This window comes from Canis aureus, chromosome 20 (genome assembly GCF_053574225.1).
Source record: "Canis aureus isolate CA01 chromosome 20, VMU_Caureus_v.1.0, whole genome shotgun sequence".
Lineage (NCBI taxonomy): Eukaryota > Metazoa > Chordata > Mammalia > Carnivora > Canidae > Canis > Canis aureus.
Window position 1 is genome coordinate 23668559 of NC_135630.1, and position 21717 is coordinate 23690275.

Below are 21717 nucleotides of genomic sequence, written 5' to 3' on the forward strand. Positions count from 1 at the left end.
ATAAAATACTACCAGTGACAAAACAAAGTATTTACATGAATTCTGCTAAAAGAAATGCCTACTTTTCTGAAATTTTATAATTCATTAATTCAACAAATATTATTAAGTGCCCAATATGAGCAAAGCATTAAGCAAGGTACTATATTAGATACAAATATATCTGTGGTATGGTATCTATGCTTCAGAAATTCTATTATATTAGAAGAATTATCACCAAAATACCTGGACTACTATTTAAGCAAAATCCCAAATATGGAAAGAACCAAATATATTCCAGAAATTAACTTTGAATTGTGCATGCAGTTTTCTGTTATCTTTTCAAAGCACTATTATTATTAAAAATTCACCAACTTGTTCATCTGAAACAGAATTTCCATTCAAGTCTGAAGAAGGGCTTATTCGATCACAAGGGAGATTATCATCAGAGACATCAGTATTATAGCCACTGCCAGTTGGAGAATCAGAAGAATTATTAGATGTCAGCACGCCACCTCTTTCTGTAACACTAGCTTTACCCATAATTCCAAAAGTATTATATAATACAGCACCAGACTGTCTTCCTCCTAAACAAATGAAAGAATATATTAAAAACAGTGGATGTCTCAACACTACTCTACAGTACCCATAAAGATAAAAATAAAAATTCATAAAGATCTTTTTTTCTCATCAAAACTTTGCCTTTACCTATAGAAGTCATGTAAGACTAGATTATCAGGTAAAGAATTATAGGCATATATGATTACCATTATATATGACTAAACCTCAGTCTTATAAACAACTCAGCCTTCCTTTTATATATATTACTAGTACAATAATGTAAAAGAAAACTACATATAACTGTAAGTCAGTCTGTCTTGCTAAATAAAGGATTTATATATAGTATTTTCATCTGCAAAGCTCTACTAATAAAAAATCCAGTTTCTAAAGAAACTGTAAACTTTTAAAAACTGGGTAGTTCTATATTTTATTCGAAAAATTTTTTTCTGAACCACAGATTTTGTTTGTTCAGATTTTATTTGTTCAGGCAGTTATGTTTTGTATGTCTAGATGCTCCATTAGTTTTGAATCATACATTAAAGGGAAAGCCCACTTATGCAATTGGGATGGGGCATCTACCCTGGTATAAATAATCCCAGGTTTCAACTTTCTGCTTAAATATGATGATTCAGGTTATTCAAAGTTACAATTATTCAAACCATTGTAGGAACATGGGGACAATCTATCCCTCATTTAAGCAGAAATGAGGAAAAAAATGCTTACCTTTTATGGTTAAATTTTCAAGTCCACATTCAAACATTATCCAACCCCATTTTTCTTGGCTGGGACCTATTCGAGTTACATCTGGAATAGCTTGCTGATCAGTTTCATCCACAAAAGTAAACTCATCCAACTCTTCAAGAGTAAATAAAACTTTGGACTTCTCAAAAGGAATAGCAGTGATGGCACAGGTACCAATATCTATTATCAAAGGAGAATACAACCATTTTTAAAGACAGAGAAGTTTGTATTAAAAAAAAAATAGGAAAGTAAAAACTTGGCACAGTATCTGTCTTAAAAGATATTTTAATACTCTGTCAAAAAGAAAGGTAAATAAACCAATCAATTTCTAAAATAATGCCTAATATCCTACAACTTAAAAAGTGCCAGAATCACACTGAAATAAAAGGCAGAAAAAAAACAATTACATAATTAAGAAATAATTGCTCAGAGGCAGAATGAATTAATTTCTGAAAGATTATAGGGTACTCTAAAAATCTGAAGTAAAAAAAGCTCCTGAATAATTCAGCTTCATGGTAAACTATTTTTATTTTTTATTTTATTTTATTTAATTTTTTTAATTTAATTTTATTTATTTATTCATGAGAGACACACACACACACACACACACAGAGAGAGAGAGAGAGAAAGGCAGAGACACAGGCAGAGGGAGAAGCAGACTCCATGCAGGCAGCCTGATGTGGGACTCAATCCTAGGACTCTAGTATAATGCCCTGAGCCGAAGGCAGGCGCTAAACCACCGAGCCACCCAGGGATCCCGGTAAACTATTTTTAAATACGTTTTCATCATCTTACAAAATAAAAAATTATTTTAATTAATTACCCAGCCATAGGAAAAAATTAGAAATTTGTAAAATTATAGCTTTTACTACATGATTACTTTATGCTAATACATTTTATATAATTACAATTCATAACAGACACTGCCATAATTCTACCACTTACAATATGCAATATGAAAACTAACATCCTACATGTCTGGCAAAGGTTTATATTATATTTTTTTCATTTATTTCTCTGATTACACCTAATAAACACAGAAAAAAAATGTTTTTTAAAATGTCAATTTACTGGGGATCCCTGGGTGGCGCAGCAGTTTGGCGCCTGCCTTTGGCCCAGGGCGCGATCCTGGAGACCCAGGATCGAATCCCACGTCGGGCTCCCGGTGCATGGGGCCTGCTTCTCCCTCTGCCTATGTCTCTGCCTCTCTCTCTCTCTCTGTGACTATCATAAAAAAAAAAAAAAAAAAATTTTTAATAAATAAAAAAGAAAATGTCAATTTACTACCCGGAGATAATTTGTTTATATTCAAATTAAATTTCCTTCTAGCTTTTTAGAAGATTATTTTACAAACAACACAGCTTTGGTTCCCATATTTCAAGTAACAGTAAACCATAATTTCCTGAGCGCATTTAAAATTCTTCAAAGATATTATTTTAATAGTTATATAATACTCCATCATATGAAAATATTATATTTCACCTTTATGATTAGAAAATCTTCCAGAGACTAAATATTCACTTACATTTTTCTATGATTTTCTCACTATTTTTTTATATTTGCCTTCAATGAATTTATTCTGATGTATAAGTTTAAATTTGATTTAAATTTTTTGACTAGGTAATACACTGGTATAGATCAAATATCCAAAATGTGTGAAAGGATATATACAAAGAAAACTGACACCACACCCAGGAATCCACTTCATCTCCTTATAGGTAACAAACATCATTAGATTGAGAATCCTTCCACAGATATCTTATGAACATATAAGCAAAGTCAATTACATTTTTTCCCTGAGTTTTTATACAATGTTTTGTCTTTGATGACTTTTTTTCTGCAATAGTGTGCCTTTCAAAATTCTATTTAGTTACTTAACCCTCTGTACAACATCCAAGTGCAAACTGATTACCAGTGCAAACTACAGAGCTGAGAGAAGTCTTTTTATATTCAAGCCACTGCATTTTTAAAAAATATTTTATTTATTTATTCATGAGAGACACAGAGAGAGAGAGAGAGACAGAGACAACACAGGCAGAAAGAAAAGCAGGCTCCATGCAGGCAGCCCAATGTGGGACTCGAGCCAGGACTCCAGGATCACGCCCTGGGCTGAAGGGAGGCACTAAACCACTGAGCCACCCAGGTGTCCCAAGCCACTGCATTTTATACCAGCTTTAGGATGATAGATCTCAGGTAGCTATGAGAAGTCTCTTTATTTGGAATCCTTAGGCCAATTGTTTTGTTCTCACACACAAGGATGGTGAAATTAACTTTGAGAAATCCACAGCAGTTACACAAACCCAGAATACAGACAAAAATCATGGAACCTGGGGGATTCCTGGGTGACTCGGCAGTTTAGCATCTGCCTTCAACCCAGGGTGTGATCCTGGAGACCCGGGATCGAGTTCCACATCAGGCTCCCTGCATGGCGCCTGCTTCTCCTTCTGCCTGTGTCTCTTGCCTCTCTCTCTCCCTCCCTCTCTCTCTCTCTCTCTCTCTCTGTGTGTGTGTGTGTGTGTCTCTTATGAATAAATAAATAAAATCTTAAAAAAAAAAGAAGAAGCATAGAACCTTCAGAGCCCATGGAATACAATGAGCAAATTCAAGCTAATCATTTGTTCATTCAGGATTGGTCACATGTCCCACATGTAGATTTTAGCATAGCAATCATCTCAAGTAAGACTAATGAGCTCAATGTTTTCTAGATTGAATCTCTAACAATCTGAGATCATTTAAGCTTCTACATGCAGTGAATTATGTCAAAAATACTAAAACGATTTGTGACATTTCTAGTTTTCTCTTTCACCTCACTGTAAGAGGCATAGCCAGGTCTATAGTTCTCATTGCTACTATATTTTACAGACTTGACTATCTGCTTTTGATACTGCAATTAATTCTTTTTAATAAGTTGTGCCAACAGAATGATTTTAAAAAGAAAGACGATAAAGATCATACTCTATCTTCTATAATGAGCAAGCAGATACCATGAAGAAAACAGGGGACAGAAGCAGTTCCTAATTTCATGCACACCACTTACTTTCCTACGAAAGTTTACTTGATTCTCATAGAACATGAGTAAAGAGTTAAGTATCATGTGTTGAATAAATGCAGAGATATCTTTCTCTTATAAAATACTCAAATTGTAATAATATTCCAAAAAGAAAAAAGTTCCCTTTTGCAAAATCCTCTTGCATTTATACATGTCAAAGAAAAAACAATTTGTTGTAGAATCCTACCTGTTGTATCGAGACCCCTTAGTTGGCCATGAACTCGATGAATATTTAACTTGGCTGCAATTTCTTTGCCTTTTTCTGCTCCAGCATTTGATCGGAGAGATCCAGATGACTGAGGCTGCATCTTAGTGGCATGGACATACCTATCAAAATTTGATGTTCTACCGGGTTCTGTATTGTTTGAAGTCTCCTCAACCACACCTCTTTATGAAAAAAGAAAAAGAAAAAAAAAAACCATGATGGCTAACATTTAAGTAATACAGTTCATTAAACCATTTAATAAGTAGTTTTTAAAAATCCCACTATTTTAATTAGACCAATATTAATAACAAATTCTTCAGTGTTTATTGAAAAATAGTATGAGTAAAAACAGTACAAACTTTTAAAAACCTACTTTGCTAATTTTTTTAAAGATTTTATTTCTTTAATTGACATATACATAGAGAGAGAGCACAAGCAGGGGGAGTGGCAGGTAGAGGGAGAGGGAGAGGCAGGCTCCCTGCTAACCAAGGAGCCTGATGTGCTGCTTGATCCCAGGACCCTTGGATAATGACCTGAGCCGAAGGCAGATGCTTAACTGACTGAGCCACCCAGGAGCATCCCCTACTTTGCTAATCTATAGTGATATTTGAAATTCCAATATCAATTTTGAATTTTAACATTAGAATTTTCAGAAATGTATTAAAATGGTTATGGTTTGCTTTTACATCCAATAAGAAAATTATGGTTTCAATTAATACAATCTTTCTTACCTGTTCATACGAACTTGCGTAGCAATTCTGTCAAAACACAAAGCTACTAGAGAAACATGAGTCACACTTTTACTAGGAGCTGTACTTGGAGATTCTTCCACTGAGGCTTGTAACAAACATAAGTTTACCTAACACACAAAATGTCACAAATTTCAGGGATAAAGTGAAATATTATCACTTAAACATAAGATACTCAAGAAAATTAAAAACTACTGTTAAGAATGGTCTATCTATGTGCCTGAGAGTAATGAAGATAAAGTGTATGAACATAGACTCATAAAGTAATCATAATTCAATTGTTATTGGATGGATGTGGAATATTTTAGTAAATACTCCCCAATATTACACTTAAGTAAACTATATTATATTAATTTTTATATTAGATCATTAAAGAAACAAGATATATTTTTTGATATGATAATCTATACTATCACCATTCAGTTTAAAACATAAAGGATAAAAACCACCAAAATGTTCTCCTCTTACAGGAAAATATTTTACGATATTAAATTGTTACCTTCGGTATGCTAACATTAGCCTGCAGACCTTTAATTGTTACATTATCTTGCTTCATTATAAGATTTGTCTGTGCTTGTCCTTGGTTAGTTGTTCCTATAGTAGCATGCTCAGTTTTTGTTCCTCTAACATCTTGTTTAGAAGATAGCTGAAGAGATTAAAGTAGAATTGTTATTTCACAGAATTTTCATAATTTCTACATCATCCACAATAGCAACTGGCTTATTCACTCTGTTCCTTTATGCACATCTATATGCCAGCTGCAATCCAGTTTAGGCCCCATACTCTTAAAGTCCAAACCCCAAAAAGCTAGGAAAAATACTGGCAGCTTCAGAGCTGAGAGAAGTGATATAAAATAAAGTGAAACCAGTCTATAGAGAAACAGACAGAAAAAAAAAATGGCAATATGTATTATTTTAGAATCACTAAATGTATTTATTTGAGAGCATTTTTGGGATTTGATAATTGGCTCCTTGTTGACTGGTAATATTTTCAAATTTCTTTTGATGTGTACTCCTCTACCCTAACTGCCTATATATGTTTTGAATAACTGGATCATTAAAAATAATTAGTCTCACTTTACCTTGCCTCTAAAGGGTCTCTAGCCCAAATATGACCCAGATAAATTTGAAAGTCATATGGACAATCACCAGAAGAGCACCAGGATATGATTGTTAAGAAACTGGCTCCATGGCTAGAAATATAGTATAAGTAGATTATCACACACCAGGAGATGATGACTTGATTCACTGAGGTGAGCAAAAATAATCTCAAAAAATTAAGATATAAATTATCTAATCACAGAGAAAAGTCAAAATAACATGCAGTTTTGCTTTCTTAGAAAATGAATGTACCAGCCTGAAGAATGCTCATTCACTTAGTTCTTTAGGAAAGGCTTACAATTAAGCTACTTTCAAAATAAAAGAAAAAATAAAGCTACAGATTTAATAAATATTTTATTGCTATTTAATACATAGTATAGTTATACATAGTAACTCTTAAGGACCCAACAACATATAAAGACTATTTAGAAATGTCCAAGTATTCTAATTTAAATGGCTAATAAAATTTTAATACATTCAATTTCTCTCAAGTTCAGATAGCATGTACATGAAGAGTATTCAATTTGCTATACTCATTGAATTAAAAAGTTCTTACATTTTCTGAGAAGGTAGTCTTGCTATTTTGGACAGCCTCCCTGAGGACTTTGGCATGGAGATCATCTACAATTGCAGCTGGATGGCGTGTACTAGCACTATGAACCATTGCTTCAATATACCTGAGGCAAGAAAAATAGTAAATGAAAAACTTAAATATCACTTAATACTATGGTCTAGGTTATCTAAACTGTTCCATTATGTTCTATATTTCATTCCATGGTAGTTTTTTGTCTCTCTTAATAGACTATAAAGCTCCTTGCAGGGGAGAGAAATCTATTACTTCCCCTTTATTTCTTCATTAAGAGATAGCAGTAAGAATGTCAAACATAGTAATTAGCTCCTGGGTGTTCAAACATTTTAAGCTCATCAGCCAATGCAAAAAATTGAAAATATAATGCAATATAATTATTACAATATTGCAATACAATTATTTATGCTGAAAAAGCAACAAATGATAACAGACCTTTCTGAACATATGTTCATCTTTCCTCAACCAAATTTGCCATCAACATTCTTTTTGAATACATATCACATATACTAATCATATCACATATACTTATCATTTTATAAAATAGTAGTTAAAAATTATATTTTTCAACAAAATTAGTACCTGTCTAAAGCTTCAGCCACCAAAGGAGTCAGAACAATATCAACAGTCCCTTTAACTTCAACTATGGCTGTGGTCCTGGTCTGAGAGACTGGCTGATCCAGGGTCCACTCTTCTGTCAATGTTTCATCATCTGTGTTATCAACACCTTTTTTTTCCAGAGGAGTATATGGTGTACTATACAATTTAATAAGCAAAATACATATTAAAAAGACCATCAAAAAAAATAGAAGTTAGAGGTTCCTTAAGATGAATGACCACTCAAATGTACATTTATTTAAACTAAAAATTTTGTGGAATTGAACTAGATATTTTATGTCCCAAATGTTTTGCAGAGACAAATAGGGTACAAAATGCAAACTGATCAAAGATGCTTAATAGATCAAGTAAGAAAAAAAAATGTTGATATATTTACTTGATGGGCCTTTTCCAAAATATGAAAACTACAATACTGAATTCTTGTTATTTCCTAATTTTGATATGCCAAGTTTGCATAGCTTGCATAGCATGTCTAACAGAAATGCTAGTAACTGCTTATAAATGTTGGCAAGCCATTGTTGATCACCAATCAACAGAGTTGATTTTTTTTTACAGTAATTAATTTTTTAAAAATGTTCCACAACTAATCTTTTTTTTCTTTCATTTTTCCAAGGCCCTGGACAATTCCTGACCCATGATGGTCAATGAAATGTCATTTGTAAGAATGAATTAATAAAAATGAGAAGCTATAAAAAAAAATGAAGATAAAATGCAAGGCCAATTATTTATTGTTTATAAGAAATGCACTTTAGGTATAAATACCACAAATAGTTTGAAAGTAAAAAACATAATAATAATGGAAAAAGATACTCCATGAATACATATGTATCACTAAGCCTAAGAAACTAGAGGTGGCTGGATTAATATCAAAGTTGGCTTAAAGAACAGAATTACTACAGGACCTAAGGAAGAAACTGTAGTAATGATAAAAGGATATAAGCAGACATAACAGTGTACAAAATCTACTATGAGTTTCAAAATGTATTAAAAAACTGATTAAAAAGAATATTAAAAAGAACTGAAGGCAGAAATACATAAATCAACAAATAAGTTAACAACTTTCGGGATCCCTGGGTGGCGCAGCGGTTTGGCGCCTGCCTTTGGCCCAGGGCGCGATCCTGGAGACTCGGGATCGAATCCCACATCGGGCTTCCGGTGCATGGAGCCTGCTTCTCCCTCTGCCTATGTCTCTGCCTCTCTCTCTTTCTCTCTCTGTGACTATCATAAATAAATAAAAATTAAAAAAAAAAAAAAAAAAAAAACAACTTTAGTTAGGCTTAACTACTTTCCCAGCAACCGATAAAAATATGAACAAACCAGTACGTTTATAGAATAAACACCATCCACCAACTCCTCCATGTGTAGAATACTACTCCATCCAACAACCACAGAAAACACATTTCTTTGTACTGCTTGTTGGAACACTCACCAATACAGACTATAAGCTGGGGTACAAAACAAGTATCAACAAATGTAAAGATCAAAATCAAAAAGAACATATAATATGATTACAAAATGAAATTAGAAATTAAAAACAAAGTGAATTCTTTTGAAATTCTGAAATATGTGGAAATTAAGCATTGCGTTTCTAAATAAACCATAGTTCCAAGAATTAAATTATAAGGGAAAATTTTTAAATAAATAAATAAAGTTTATAGTCAAGTAAATAATGGTTATTTCTCAGAATAAACTCTACACATCTAATAACCAAGAAAGACTGACTTTAAACTTCAAAATATGTAATTTCTACTTACTTCGAAGTTGATCCTGAAAGTTGCATTCCTCTGTCTAGTAAAGAATTAGCTGTGAGCCCCTGTTTGATAACCTAAAATAATAAAATATTACTCACATTTTAGAATTTTAATGTTAATTGTTCTCTTATTTTATGCTATCAAATGGTATTTGTGAGTATCCAGATTACATTGTTAATATGACTTTGTATGTACAATAAAAATACTTAACAGACAGTAGGTACCTGGGTGGCTCAATTGGCTGATCACCAAACTCTTGGTTTCAGCTCAGATCATAATCTCAGGATTGTGAGATCAAGTCAGGCTCTGGACTCAGCATGGAGTCTGCTTGGGATTCTTGCTCTCCCTGTCTGCCCCTCCACCCATTCGCGCACTCTCTCTCTCTCTCTAAGAAATAAATCTTTAAAAAATACTTAATAGGCAAATGAGAAAATCGTATAAAATAGGCAATTTCATTTTCTGATTATCCAGACAAATGATGGGGCAGAGTGGGGAGGATTCAACAATGAAGGTAAAAGACTATTCAACTAAGGCTTAAAAATAGATGCTACAAATGTCTTTCCTCCAGAATTCCTTATCAAACTGAGCTTTTCTTAAACTAATTTTAGAATTGTCTCCTGGCACAATCCACTTTTAAATGGAAAAGAATCCCCCAGAAACATTAAGTTATAGGAAAAACTAACTTGTATATCCATAAAAGATAACAAATCAAATAATGTGTGTGATTATTCATACTAAATAATCCTTTTAGATGCTAGTCAGTTATTCAGATTTAATAGAGAAAAATAACTTTCTTACCACCTATATTCTATTTTGAAATCATCTAAAGATAGGAATTCCTTCCTTGACTTATTTACCTCAGAAATTTGACTGACTAATCAAACTAGAAAATTTATGGAAAATACTAAAATAGTTCTAACCTCTTAGGTACAATTCTGTATTGGAAGTACTATTGAGTTTTATACTGGAAAATTCATATGCTAACATATTTTCACATGGAATAGAGAACATTTTGAAATTGTATGGGCACTTTATCTTGGGCAAGAATTGGCACAACTGGGATCCCTGGGTGGCACAGCGGTTTGGCGCCTGCCTTTGGCCCGGGGCGTGATCCTGGAGACCCAGAATCGAGTCCCACATCAGGCTCCCTGCATGGAGCCTGCTTCTCCCTCTGTCTATGTCTCTGCCTCTCTCTCTCTCTCTCTCTCTGTGACTATCATAAATAAATAAAAATTAAAAAAAAATTAAAAAAAAAAAAAGAATTGGCACAACCTTAAAACCAAAACTTTGGGGGTACTGAGTGGCTCAGTCAGTTAAGTGTCTGCCTTTGGCTCAGGTCATGATCTTGGGGTCTTGGGGTTGAGGCCCGTGTAGGCCACCACCTCGGTAGGAAGTCTGCTTGTCCCTCTCTCTCTGTCCCTCCCCCTGCTCATGCTCTCTCTGCCTGCCTCTCTCAAATATATAAATAAAATCTTTTAAAAAAACCCACCAAACCAAAACTTTGTCACTAATGTTTCTTCATTCAACACACATTGCTCAGTGTATATATATATATACATATATATATGTGTGTGTGTGTGTGTGTATATATATATATATATATATAGACATTCCAACTCCATTTATCACACTTCCAACCCTATTATCTCTTATACAGATTGATGCAGCAGCTTCCTGAGTAATCATCCCCACTTCTTCGGCTTTATGATAATTCAATTCTATTCAGTAGCTAAAGTACACGAGATCACATTTCCTTAAAGCTCTCACAAGTTTCCTAATGAAATTTCAATGAAATTATAACTACTGAACCATGGTCTATAAGTCCTTAATGATCTGGTCCTTGTTTGAGTCTCTAGTCTCAAAATGAGCAGTCTCCCTGCTAACTTACCATCTTATGTGCAGACTTCTTTCCCACTTTAGAATTTTAGCAAAGCTCATGCCTATGCCTAAGTCTTCCCATCATCAATTCCTTCTCATAATTTAAATTTCAGTGTAAATATTACCTCCTCAGATAGACCTTTCATGTCAATACAATATATATAGTTCCACCCCCCATTATTCTCTATCCCAGCATCTTTGGATTATCTTCTTAAGTAAGACTCTTCTCAACTTGTAATCATATACTTACTTGTTTATCTATTAACTGTCTGTCTCCCACATCTAAACTCTAAGTCCTATGTCCATTTTCCTTATTACTGTATAAAAATGCCTGACACACAGTATATAATAAATATTTGAATTAAGAATGAATAAACATTTAGACATTTTAAATATGTGTGTTTATGTAAATATATACCACATAAGATTCCTAAACACTCTTAATCAGTTCCATAACATTTTACCTGTTTAATTTTGTTCTTAAAATCATAAAAAATTCCCTCATAAATGTATAATTTCATAAAAATAGTTTTCATATTGGCTATTATCCCTCAATTTATTTTGAAGTATTTTTAGTTTTCCTTTAAGAAGCTATTTACAGGGCAGCCTGGGTAGCTCAATGGTTTAGTGCCACCTTTAGCCCAGGGCGTGATCCTGGGGGCCCGGGATCAAGTCCCATGTTGGGCTTCCTATATGGAACCTGCTTCTCCCTCTGCCTGTGTCTCTGCCTCTCTCTCTCTCTCTCTGTGTGTCTCTCATGAATAAATAAATAAAATCTTTTAAAAAAAAGAAGCTATTTACAGAATTCATTAGAAAAGGACAAACATTATATGGTTTCACTCATACATGGAATATAAAAAATAGTGAAAGGGATTAAAGGGGAAAGGAGAGAAAATGAGTGAGAAAAATCAGAGAGGGTGACAGAACATGAGAGACTCCTATTTCTGGGAAACGAACAGGGGGTAGTGGAAGGGGAGGTGGGCGGGGGGATGGGGTGACTGGGTGACAGGCATTGAGGAGAGCACTGAACAGGATGAGTGCTGGGTGTTATACTATATGTTGGCAAATCGAACTCCAATAAAAAAATATACAAAAAAAAGGATAATAATCAATTCCTGCTAAATTATAAGATCTCAAGTGTCCAGTGCATGGAATTGAATTTGCACAGCAGCAGTTACAGATTAATAGAAAGAATACCAGCTATTAAAATCAGTTCCAAAATTTTTTTAAGACAAAAATTTGAATTCAGACTTGATCCTAATCTTAGCATAATGTAGACAGAGACTATATGTTAATTGATTAACATTGTGACAATCAAGTTGAGATGCTTAGACTTATAATACTCATCAATAACTCTGAGATTTATTGTCACACTTGAAGCCATGACTTCAGAAGTTCTTCTTTCAGAGCATAGTTAAAATAACCGAAAGGATAATGTTGGAAACATCTGAAAAATTGATTTATCTAAGTAAACATATCAGCAGAAACTAATGATTTGGCTTATACCTTAAAAGTTGGAACAGAAAGCTGTTCAAATGATGATGAACTTTCTTCACTAGTTGGAGTATCCAGATCGAGGGGACGATGCAGTGAGGACTTAGAGGTTCTTTTGTTAGTAGGGTGCTTCACTGACCAATTAATTACCTGGAACTGAGTAAGGTAAGTCTGATAACAATTCATCACAGGTTGTTGAGAAGTAATCTGTTCACTCTCTACTGTTTTCTCAACCTCTACAACATATGGATGTTCTATAACATCATCTTCTCCACCGAGTGCAGAAACAAATGAAGCCTGAGAAGGATGAGTTTTGAATGGCAGAGTTCGGGGATCCTGAATGCTTTCTGCATGGCCAGTAAGTGGTCCTTCCACACTGTGATATATGGAACCTCTACTGTAGTCAATCTGTTGTGTTTGCTTTTTCTTCTTTTTTCTACCTGGGTAAGTTCCAGGGCCTTCATCACTGCTAATGGGCTCAAATTCTTCAGCTGCAGAAAAGTAGGCTTCACTATCAGCCATCGACATGCTGGAATCCATTGATCGATATTGATGAAATGAATTGGAGTCTGCTGATGGTGTGTATGGAAATGAACCAAAACTCCTTCTCTGCTTTGGTGAGTCTAGTACATTTTCATCACTTCGGGAGACATCACTACTAAACTGGACTCCAACTGTAACAGGCTGTTTGTCCCCATAAAAAGCAGCAGTAAGGCTTTTAGTACTCCCAAGTCGAGTGGAACATACAGAGGCTTGTCGTTTCAAGGGAGATCTCAGAGGAGACTGACCTACTGATTTTTCCTGAGTATTAGGAGACACGGGGCTGTTTCCTGAAATTTCTGGAGGCATACTAAAATGGAAAGCAAAGCTATTACCACTTACTGTACATCATATAATTTAAGTGTAAATACAAGTACTTATAAAATCTTTTTAGTAATTTTAATCATTTATTTTACAAATAAAGGGAAATCTAAAATTTTACAATGAGATATCCATACAAAGTAGCAAAACAGCACAATGTGTTCATACCCCATGTAGGTCCAAAAAAACTGAGGCAGCTTACAATACAATAAAAACTTAATCCCAAAGTATAATCTTCTATCTATAATTCATGGACACTAATGCATTTATGACTATTTTTTATATCCTTTAAAAGTGTGTCCAACAAAATATACCAGGTCTTCAATTAAATGAGAGGGATGAAGGAGACAAAGAAGTTATAGTTAACCCCACTATCACTACCTTCAGCAACTGATGCCAGTGCCATTTACTAAGGCAGAACAAGTTGAGCAATCGAGGTACAAGGTCATTTTTTATAGGCTGAGTTTGAGGTCCCCATGAAACATACAAGTAGAAATATCAAAGGGTAGCTGAGCCCACAGGCACAGAAGTTATGGCTGGGGTTTTACATTTAAAAGATGTTGGCTACAGATCATAATTAAAGGCAAACCATTATTGAGACTGTCTAAGAAAACAGTATAGAGTGAGTGGAGATAAAGGTATAGAGCAGAGTCCTTAGCATTCATAAGATTTAACAAATGGCAGGCTGTGAAAAGAAGAAAAAGAAGAAATGGAGAGAAAAATGGAAGACATGGAAATAGGAAATAAATAACAAGAAATAGGGCAGCCTGGGTGGCTCAGCAGTTTGGCGCCTGCCTTCAGCCTAGGGCCTGATCCTGGAGATCCAGAATCGAGTCCCACATCGAGCACCCTGCATGGAGCCTGCTTCTCCCTCTGCCTGTGTCTCTGCCTCTTTCTCTCTCTCTCTCTCTCTGTGTGTGTCTCTCACGAATAAAATCTTTAAAAAAAATAAAATAAAAAAGAAATAAGAAATAGCAAAGGAGGATGGAGGAAAATCTGAAATTTTCATATCTGTGGGATGACAAATATTAATTTTCACTATATTTTTCTGCATTTTCCTATTTCTGGAACGAATATATGTATTAATTTTATAATTAGCAACACAGCAAACAGACATTTAAAAATATGTTCAGAGGAGAAAAGAATTTTCTATAGTGGTTGAGTTGGGAGGAAAAAAGTTTTTCTTGTAAAATTTTAAGTAATTATAATTTTATCATAATTTCTAATCTAATCTAGTTTCTAACTCTAATTGAATACCTTACTGACCTTACTTGGCCATCATCTCTTTTTGCACTATGCAAGAACTCTTTTTGAACCACATGGTCATCAGCAACAGAAGAGGGACTTTCCTTTTCTCCAGCCAATAAAGGCTGTGCAGCACTAGAACTACTATTCTCTTCTGAGGAAGAGGATGAGCTATGAGATCTTAATGGTACTTGAAGACTAAGGTGCTGAGTTTTTCTTTCTACTTCTATTCCCACTGGTTTGTTTTCCCATTCTTTCCTCTTCATGCCATTAGCATTACCTGAATAAATAAACAAAAATGCAGGTTACATGAACATAATAATTTCAAAAGCAATTTATGAAAAATAAGAGCATTTAATCCATTTCCCTGTTTTTATAAATATAACCATTTTTTAAAAGCACAAGTGTCCAATTTCACATAGCAATATACTAAACACTACAGAAAGATATCCACATTAAGTGTGGATCCAGAGTCCATAAACAGTGAATTTTTTCTTATTCTTTTATACTTTATTTGAAAATTTTCAAACTTAAAGAAAACTTTAAAGAATAATACAAAATCATCAAATATCTCTTACTCAGAATTACCTATTTTAAACATTTTGCCATATTTGCTCTAATATAATATATACATAAAACTTTTCAAACTGAGAGTAATTTGCAGACATAGCAACCTTTTACCCTAGACAGTTTAATGTTTATTTCTGAGGAATAATACATAATCACTATATAACTACCAACTTGGTAAATGTAATATTTATACAATACTGTTATCTAATCTACCATGTGCTTTCCAATTTTCTCAATTGACCCAATGATGTTCCTTAAAGCACCTCTGCCCCTTCCAGGGCAAGATTCAATCTAGGATCATATATTACTGCATTCAGTTGTCAGGTATTCTTTAGTGTGGAGCATTTCCTCAGCCTTTTATAAGAGCCCTGTGATGTGTTACATAAATTGGGGGTGGAGGGAATGAAGAGAGAGTCCTAAACTGCTTAGATCAAAACAAAAAACAAAAAACCTCCTGCCCAGTTTTCCATCTCCAGCCATCCCTGTGTTACCCAAGAAAAAGGAACCTGCTAGTAGAAGAAAACACCTCTCCATGCAGAATACAGTTCTAGATGGAATTTAAGGTGTAAGAAGACTTAAGAACTTACAATAAGTAATATTATTCACTTCCACTACCACAAATGAAAAAATCAACAATAAATGTCTAAAGAAAAATGGATTTAATTTACTTCTAAGTGGTAGGAAACTAGTGGTCACTGACCTGCCAAGGAAGTCCAAGTTCTTTCCTGTGCCCTCCTCGAGTCTATCCTAACATCTATACTTGGCTCTTGGAAACCTCAACAATCAGAAATCAGATACTTACATAGGGGTTAATTCTAGAGCAAACTTATAGTGATTTGTGAATTACACTAAACTCCTGAAAGAATCAACAGGAGATACAACCTCTATTTACATTATAAGAGTTATAATGAGCTTTGCCTTATTCAGTTAGAGAATTTGGTTTTTTTCCCTCTTTAATACCATATGTAAATTCCCTGTAGAATTTCTTCCTCCCCTTTGTGATGGTTAAACTTTGATCTGCAGATTGGAAAATCAAGCAGTGTTTATAATTAGTGTCAGCTATAGTATGGTAGAAAGAACACTGAAATGGCTTTGATGGCCCTGATTCCAGTTTCTGCTTAGCCATTTGATTTTGTGCAACTCGGTCTCACTGATGAGCCTCACTTTCTTCACTACAAACACAAAAAATACAGAACACATATGGTAGCTTGAAAATTAAAGGAGGAAATGCCTGTGAAAAACTTTAAAAACAATTATTATTCAAACATAAGAAATTAATATTGTAAGAAAATGATCAATTTTATTTAGCATCTTTCCTATCTTTAAATGTCAAGAAGTTTTGATGTTTGCAGATTTTATAGGATAATCTACTCTTATTCTAGATAAAACTGAAGTCAAACAACCTTAAATAAGATGTACATACTTCTATATTAATATTTAGTGAAAAATCATTAAAGCAAGAATTTGGTATAGGTAGTCCAGCTCTTTCTCCTAAGAGCTCCTTATCAAATCAATGAACTTTTAAAGTTAAAACTACTACTTTCCTCCCTCTTTGTCTACTGACAAAAGACAGTGCTGTTAATGTTTTTTAATAGATCCAGGGAAAAAGGCTGATATTAGTAAAATATCAAGAGTTTTCTACATTTCTCTTCTTGAGAGCATGACAAGTTAAGCAGTAAATACCGCACTTAATTATAGGAACACGCAACTAAAAAACGCAAAGGAAAATCCATTTCTGAGGTCTTCAGAGAAAAAACACTAGATAAATCTAAATCTAATAAACTTAAAGCCACCATTTACTGCTCATACTACACTTAGGTATTTGCAATGTTATCCTACAGGGTCTAAGGAAAGGCCACATTTCTCTTCTAGACATGTTCCATTTTAGTGAATATCTTGCAAAATAGTTGGTAATATGAGGACCAATAGTATAAACTACTACTGATAAGTTTTCCTATAAAAGAAAACTGGTAAAATAACTGCTACTTTGAAGCACAGCTATTCTTAAGTAAATCTCTAGAAGCTGAGGTCTAGGAGAAAAGGGATATACAAAGAAATACTCGGAATAAGCTTGGCTAGGAAAATCAACAATGTCAACAATAGATCTGAAGGGTAGACCTATTTTTTGCCTTGTGGAACCATAACTCACTAGTCTTCTCTGGCTTTAATTAAATCACCTGCAAAACAAAGGGAGATTATACTGAATCCTACCTACAAGACTGCTCAAAAAATTGAGTTGAACAAAATCACACCAAACTTCTCTAAGAATGGCATAAGGATAAAGATTAAAAAGATTAGCACAAGTAACAAAACAACACATTACCATCTACAATTTTGGGAATTTCTTTAGTAATAATCCATTCTCCAGGCTGTAGCAGAGACTGTCCATAATACATATCAGACTCTGCACTCGTGCTTGAAAATGCAGAACTACTGGAAGGTGTCAACTCTTCAAGTTTGAAGAAATCTAGGCCAGTTACCGTGCCACCAAAGAATCTGCAACCACCAAGACAACCACACTTGTTCCTACACCTCTTATTCTTCAGAGTATCATCTGGCCACAAAAACCACAACCTAAATAGAACCCAAAACAAAACAGCAAAAACTCATTAAGAAATAAACTTTTGGCAGATAATTAATGAAAAATAAGTTAACTGTTAATATTTTTAAAAGACAAGGTAAATACAAACACAGAATTTTTTTTTTTTTTTTTTTTTTTTTTTTTTTTTACTGTGGAATGTCTTTTTAAACATTTTGTCTTTCTAAAATAAATAAATAAATAAACTTTTAAAAAGGGGCACCTGGGTGACTCCGTGGTTGAGCATCTGCCTTTGGTGCAGATCATGATCCCAGGGTCTGGGATCAAGTCCCTTATCAGGCTCCCTATGGGAAGTCTGCTTCTCCCTTTGCCTATGTCTCTGCCTCTCTCTGTGTGTCTCTCATGAATGAATGAATGAATAAAAACTATTTTGTCTTTCTTAAAAAAATAGTCTCACCATGATGAAAGGAAAATGAGTAGGAACAGAAAGAGAGATATACCATACATTAAAAAAAAGAACTAGAAGAAATATAAAGATCAGACATTTAAATCCAATTTTAAAATAGTAGTAAATATTCTCAAAAGGACTAAAAGTTTTAAATATTAATGTAAAAAATGGACAAACCTATTTGATACAGATTATACTAACTAGATAATTTATAATCTTTAGCATTTCAGACCATATTTCACATGGCAAATTCACCAAAATACTATAAATGTGGGGCAAATAAATTATTTCTCAATAAAACCAAAATAATGCATTCTATATTTTAGAGAGAAAGACTAATAGTTTTATAGTAAGAACTCTAACTGAAGTATTAAGACAATAGGAGAAAGTGTGTGTAAAAATTCTTTAGGTTCTGTGAGTAATTCATACAAAAGCCTGTCAGTATTGTAACTCTCTTTCTTTCTTAAAAAAAATAATATATAATACAAATATGGGAGATATATATTTACTTCTCTTAAATAATAAAATCACCTCATCTTAACAGTCTACTTTTCTAAGTACTTTTACATGCATTATCTCATTGGATTCTTGGGGCCCTCACAGGAAGACAGAATTGGTATTATCATTTTCATTTTATATTCACTCATTTATATTTCTTGAGCATATTTTATGTGCCTAGTATTGTGCTAGGTGAAACTGACATGGTCTTATCCAGATGAAGTACAAAGGCAAAGACAAGCCACAAACAAAATATCCAATCATAAATTATACTGAGTGCTATTCGGTAAAGAAAATAAAACAAAGAAACAAAAAACCAAGGTGTTTTGACAAGGAAAACGGAATCTTTCAAAAAAGATTTGAGATGTGAAAGATGAGACAAAATATATCAAGACAGAAGTGGAACATCAGTCTAGAGGACAGAAGGAAAAGTATGTGAGAAAGATTTAGGATTAGCGAGAATTTGACATATTACTTCAGCTAAATGTTATCAAATTCAAATCACTTCTCTATTTTAAAGTATTAAGATTCAGTCACTCAGCAAACTATTTTAATCACTATCAAAATAAAATATCTTACATATTCTACACACTTTTTTACCTCATTTGTATAGCAAAAAGCTTAGCAAAATGCATGGGTTTGCATTCATCTAGACATGGGTTCAAATTCCAGCTGTGCCACTTAATAACAACTCTAGGACCCTGGACAAGTTAGTTAACATTTCTGAGCCTCAGTTTCCTCAACTGTAAAATTATGGTCTGATACACCTAATAAGACTATTTTAAAGACTGAATGATATAACATATGTAAAGCAACTGATATAAAATCTGGAATTGGGCAGCCCCGGTGGCACAGCGGTTTGGTGCCGCCTGCACCCTGGGGTGTGATCCTGGAGACCCGGGATCGAGTCCCACTTCGGGCTCCCTGCATGGAGCCTGCTTCCCCCTCTGCCTGTGTCTCTGCTTCTCTCTCTCTGTGTCTATGAATAAATAAATAAAATCTTTTAAAAAATAATAATAAAATAAAATCTGAAATACAGGAGTTGCATAACAAATGTAAGCTTCCCATCCCCATCCTTATTACAATCCAATGCTCTAGTTCTAGCTTGCATTAGAATCACCTGGAAGGCTTATTGTACTATGCAGAGCAGAGCTGCAGCTATCCCCAGAGTGTCTGACTGAGGTCTAGTAAGGCCTGGTCATGTAAATTTCTAAGAAGTTCCAAGGAGACACTTGTGGTGGTGGTTTGGGAACCATACTTTTCAAAAACACTAATCTAAAGAAACTAATGACCTGTATGTTCAGTAACTTTTCCAATTACATCAAAAAAGAATATACATAGGCCCCAAAACTCCTGGGAATCCAACATGCACAAAGGCAACCAAAGCTGAAAGTCAATGAGTTACTATGTTGGGAAAAGCAACTCCCAATATGCCCTAAACATCTCTACCTGTTCTTGCTGGCTATGTCAAGAATGCAAAGCCCTGACTAGGCCATTGCTCAGGATTGTGCTGGCAGCAAACAACCTAAAGAGGTAAGGTACTGTCTCACCCTAGAAAACAGTAGGTTTGCCTCCACTTACATAGAATCCCTAAGTTCGATATTCCTCTTCTATAATGCGTTCCACTATGTGTAGTCATACACCTTGGGCCTTTTGTGTCACCTCCAAAGGATTCATTGATGGGGTACCAGATACAGCAAATAAAAATAAATTTTACCTATGCAACATATGAGACAATATGACACACCTATACTAAAAAGTTATTTCTTGTTTATCTGAAATTCAGATTTCATTAGGCATCCTATATTTCATCTGGCAACCCAAATGGGAGGGCACAGGGAACCAATGCAAACACTCAAGACTCTGGTTAGTGCTTTGGTTGTAATAGAGTCCTTTGTGTCTGACCAGGAGTTTTGTATTTTCTGCCAGCACCCATGAAATTGTGGCAGGCTAACTTGTTAGCTTGCAGGTAGGATAAAATCCCACTCTTCATAATTATTAACCAAGCCAATCTCAATGGTTGGATTTATTTGAACACTTAGAACTTGAAATGTGGTGCCACCTCCTTAGCTTCATCAGCACCTTGTTCTACCATCTGGCCTAATTAAACACAGGTACTTTCTTCATAGTAACTGGCTTCCTGAGCAATAACTAACAAAGAAACTAAAGTTTTAAAAAATATTATTCTCCATGCATGAGCTTCCACACTCATATTTACAAGATGTCAGGATCTTAAAGTAACTTAAAAAATTCATGTAATCTCAATAAAAAACCTCAAAAAAATTTAAAACTAGAATAATAGTTCTTTTGGAAAATAATAGATTAAAATACCTAAACGGTGCAATGGAAAAATAAATGTGTATTATGTATAAATTTTTACCTCTGCATTTGAATACATATTCACAAAAAACTCTATTTACACCTTGATTGGATTAATACAAATATACCATATAAAATCCAGACAGCGGGGCACCTGGGTAGTTCAGTTGGTTAAGCATCCTACTCTTGATTTCAGCTCAGTTCTCATGAACTTAGGGGTCATGAGATTGAGCTCTACTTCAGACTCTGTGCTGAACCTGCTTAAGATTCTCTCTCTACTTCTGACCCTGCACGTGTATGCATGCATGTACTCTCTCGTTCTTGCTCTCTCTAAAACAAAAAACAACCCCCACCCCGAAACAGAGTTTATGTTAATAACAACAAAAAGGAATAGAAAAAAAAAAAGAAAAAGAAATATAGGTGCCATGTGATTACTAGCAAAAGAAATATTTTCTCAAATTAGTACAAGAAATCACAAAGGCTAAAAACTGACATACTTGGATATACAATATTAAAGTTCATATGTAAG

At 34.1% G+C, this 21717-nt stretch overlaps 1 protein-coding gene across 9 annotated transcripts in view; it reads right to left on the reverse strand.

Moving 5' to 3' along the window:
* The window catches only part of BLTP1 (bridge-like lipid transfer protein family member 1), a 204605-nt gene that overhangs the window by 91700 nt on the left and 91188 nt on the right, over positions 1-21717 (reverse strand). For all 9 annotated transcript variants that reach the window (XM_077861149.1, XM_077861144.1, XM_077861145.1 and 6 more), the window contains 11 exons: positions 17708-17958; positions 14836-15094; positions 12721-13558; positions 9340-9410; positions 7550-7723; positions 6938-7058; positions 5781-5927; positions 5264-5391; positions 4515-4714; positions 1261-1458; positions 352-563 (listed from right to left, as the gene is read on the reverse strand). In XM_077861149.1, the coding sequence (XP_077717275.1) occupies positions 352-563; positions 1261-1458; positions 4515-4714; positions 5264-5391; positions 5781-5927; positions 6938-7058; positions 7550-7723; positions 9340-9410; positions 12721-13558; positions 14836-15094; positions 17708-17958 (2599 nt within the window). The remainder of the gene's footprint in view (positions 1-351; positions 564-1260; positions 1459-4514; positions 4715-5263; positions 5392-5780; positions 5928-6937; positions 7059-7549; positions 7724-9339; positions 9411-12720; positions 13559-14835; positions 15095-17707; positions 17959-21717) is intronic.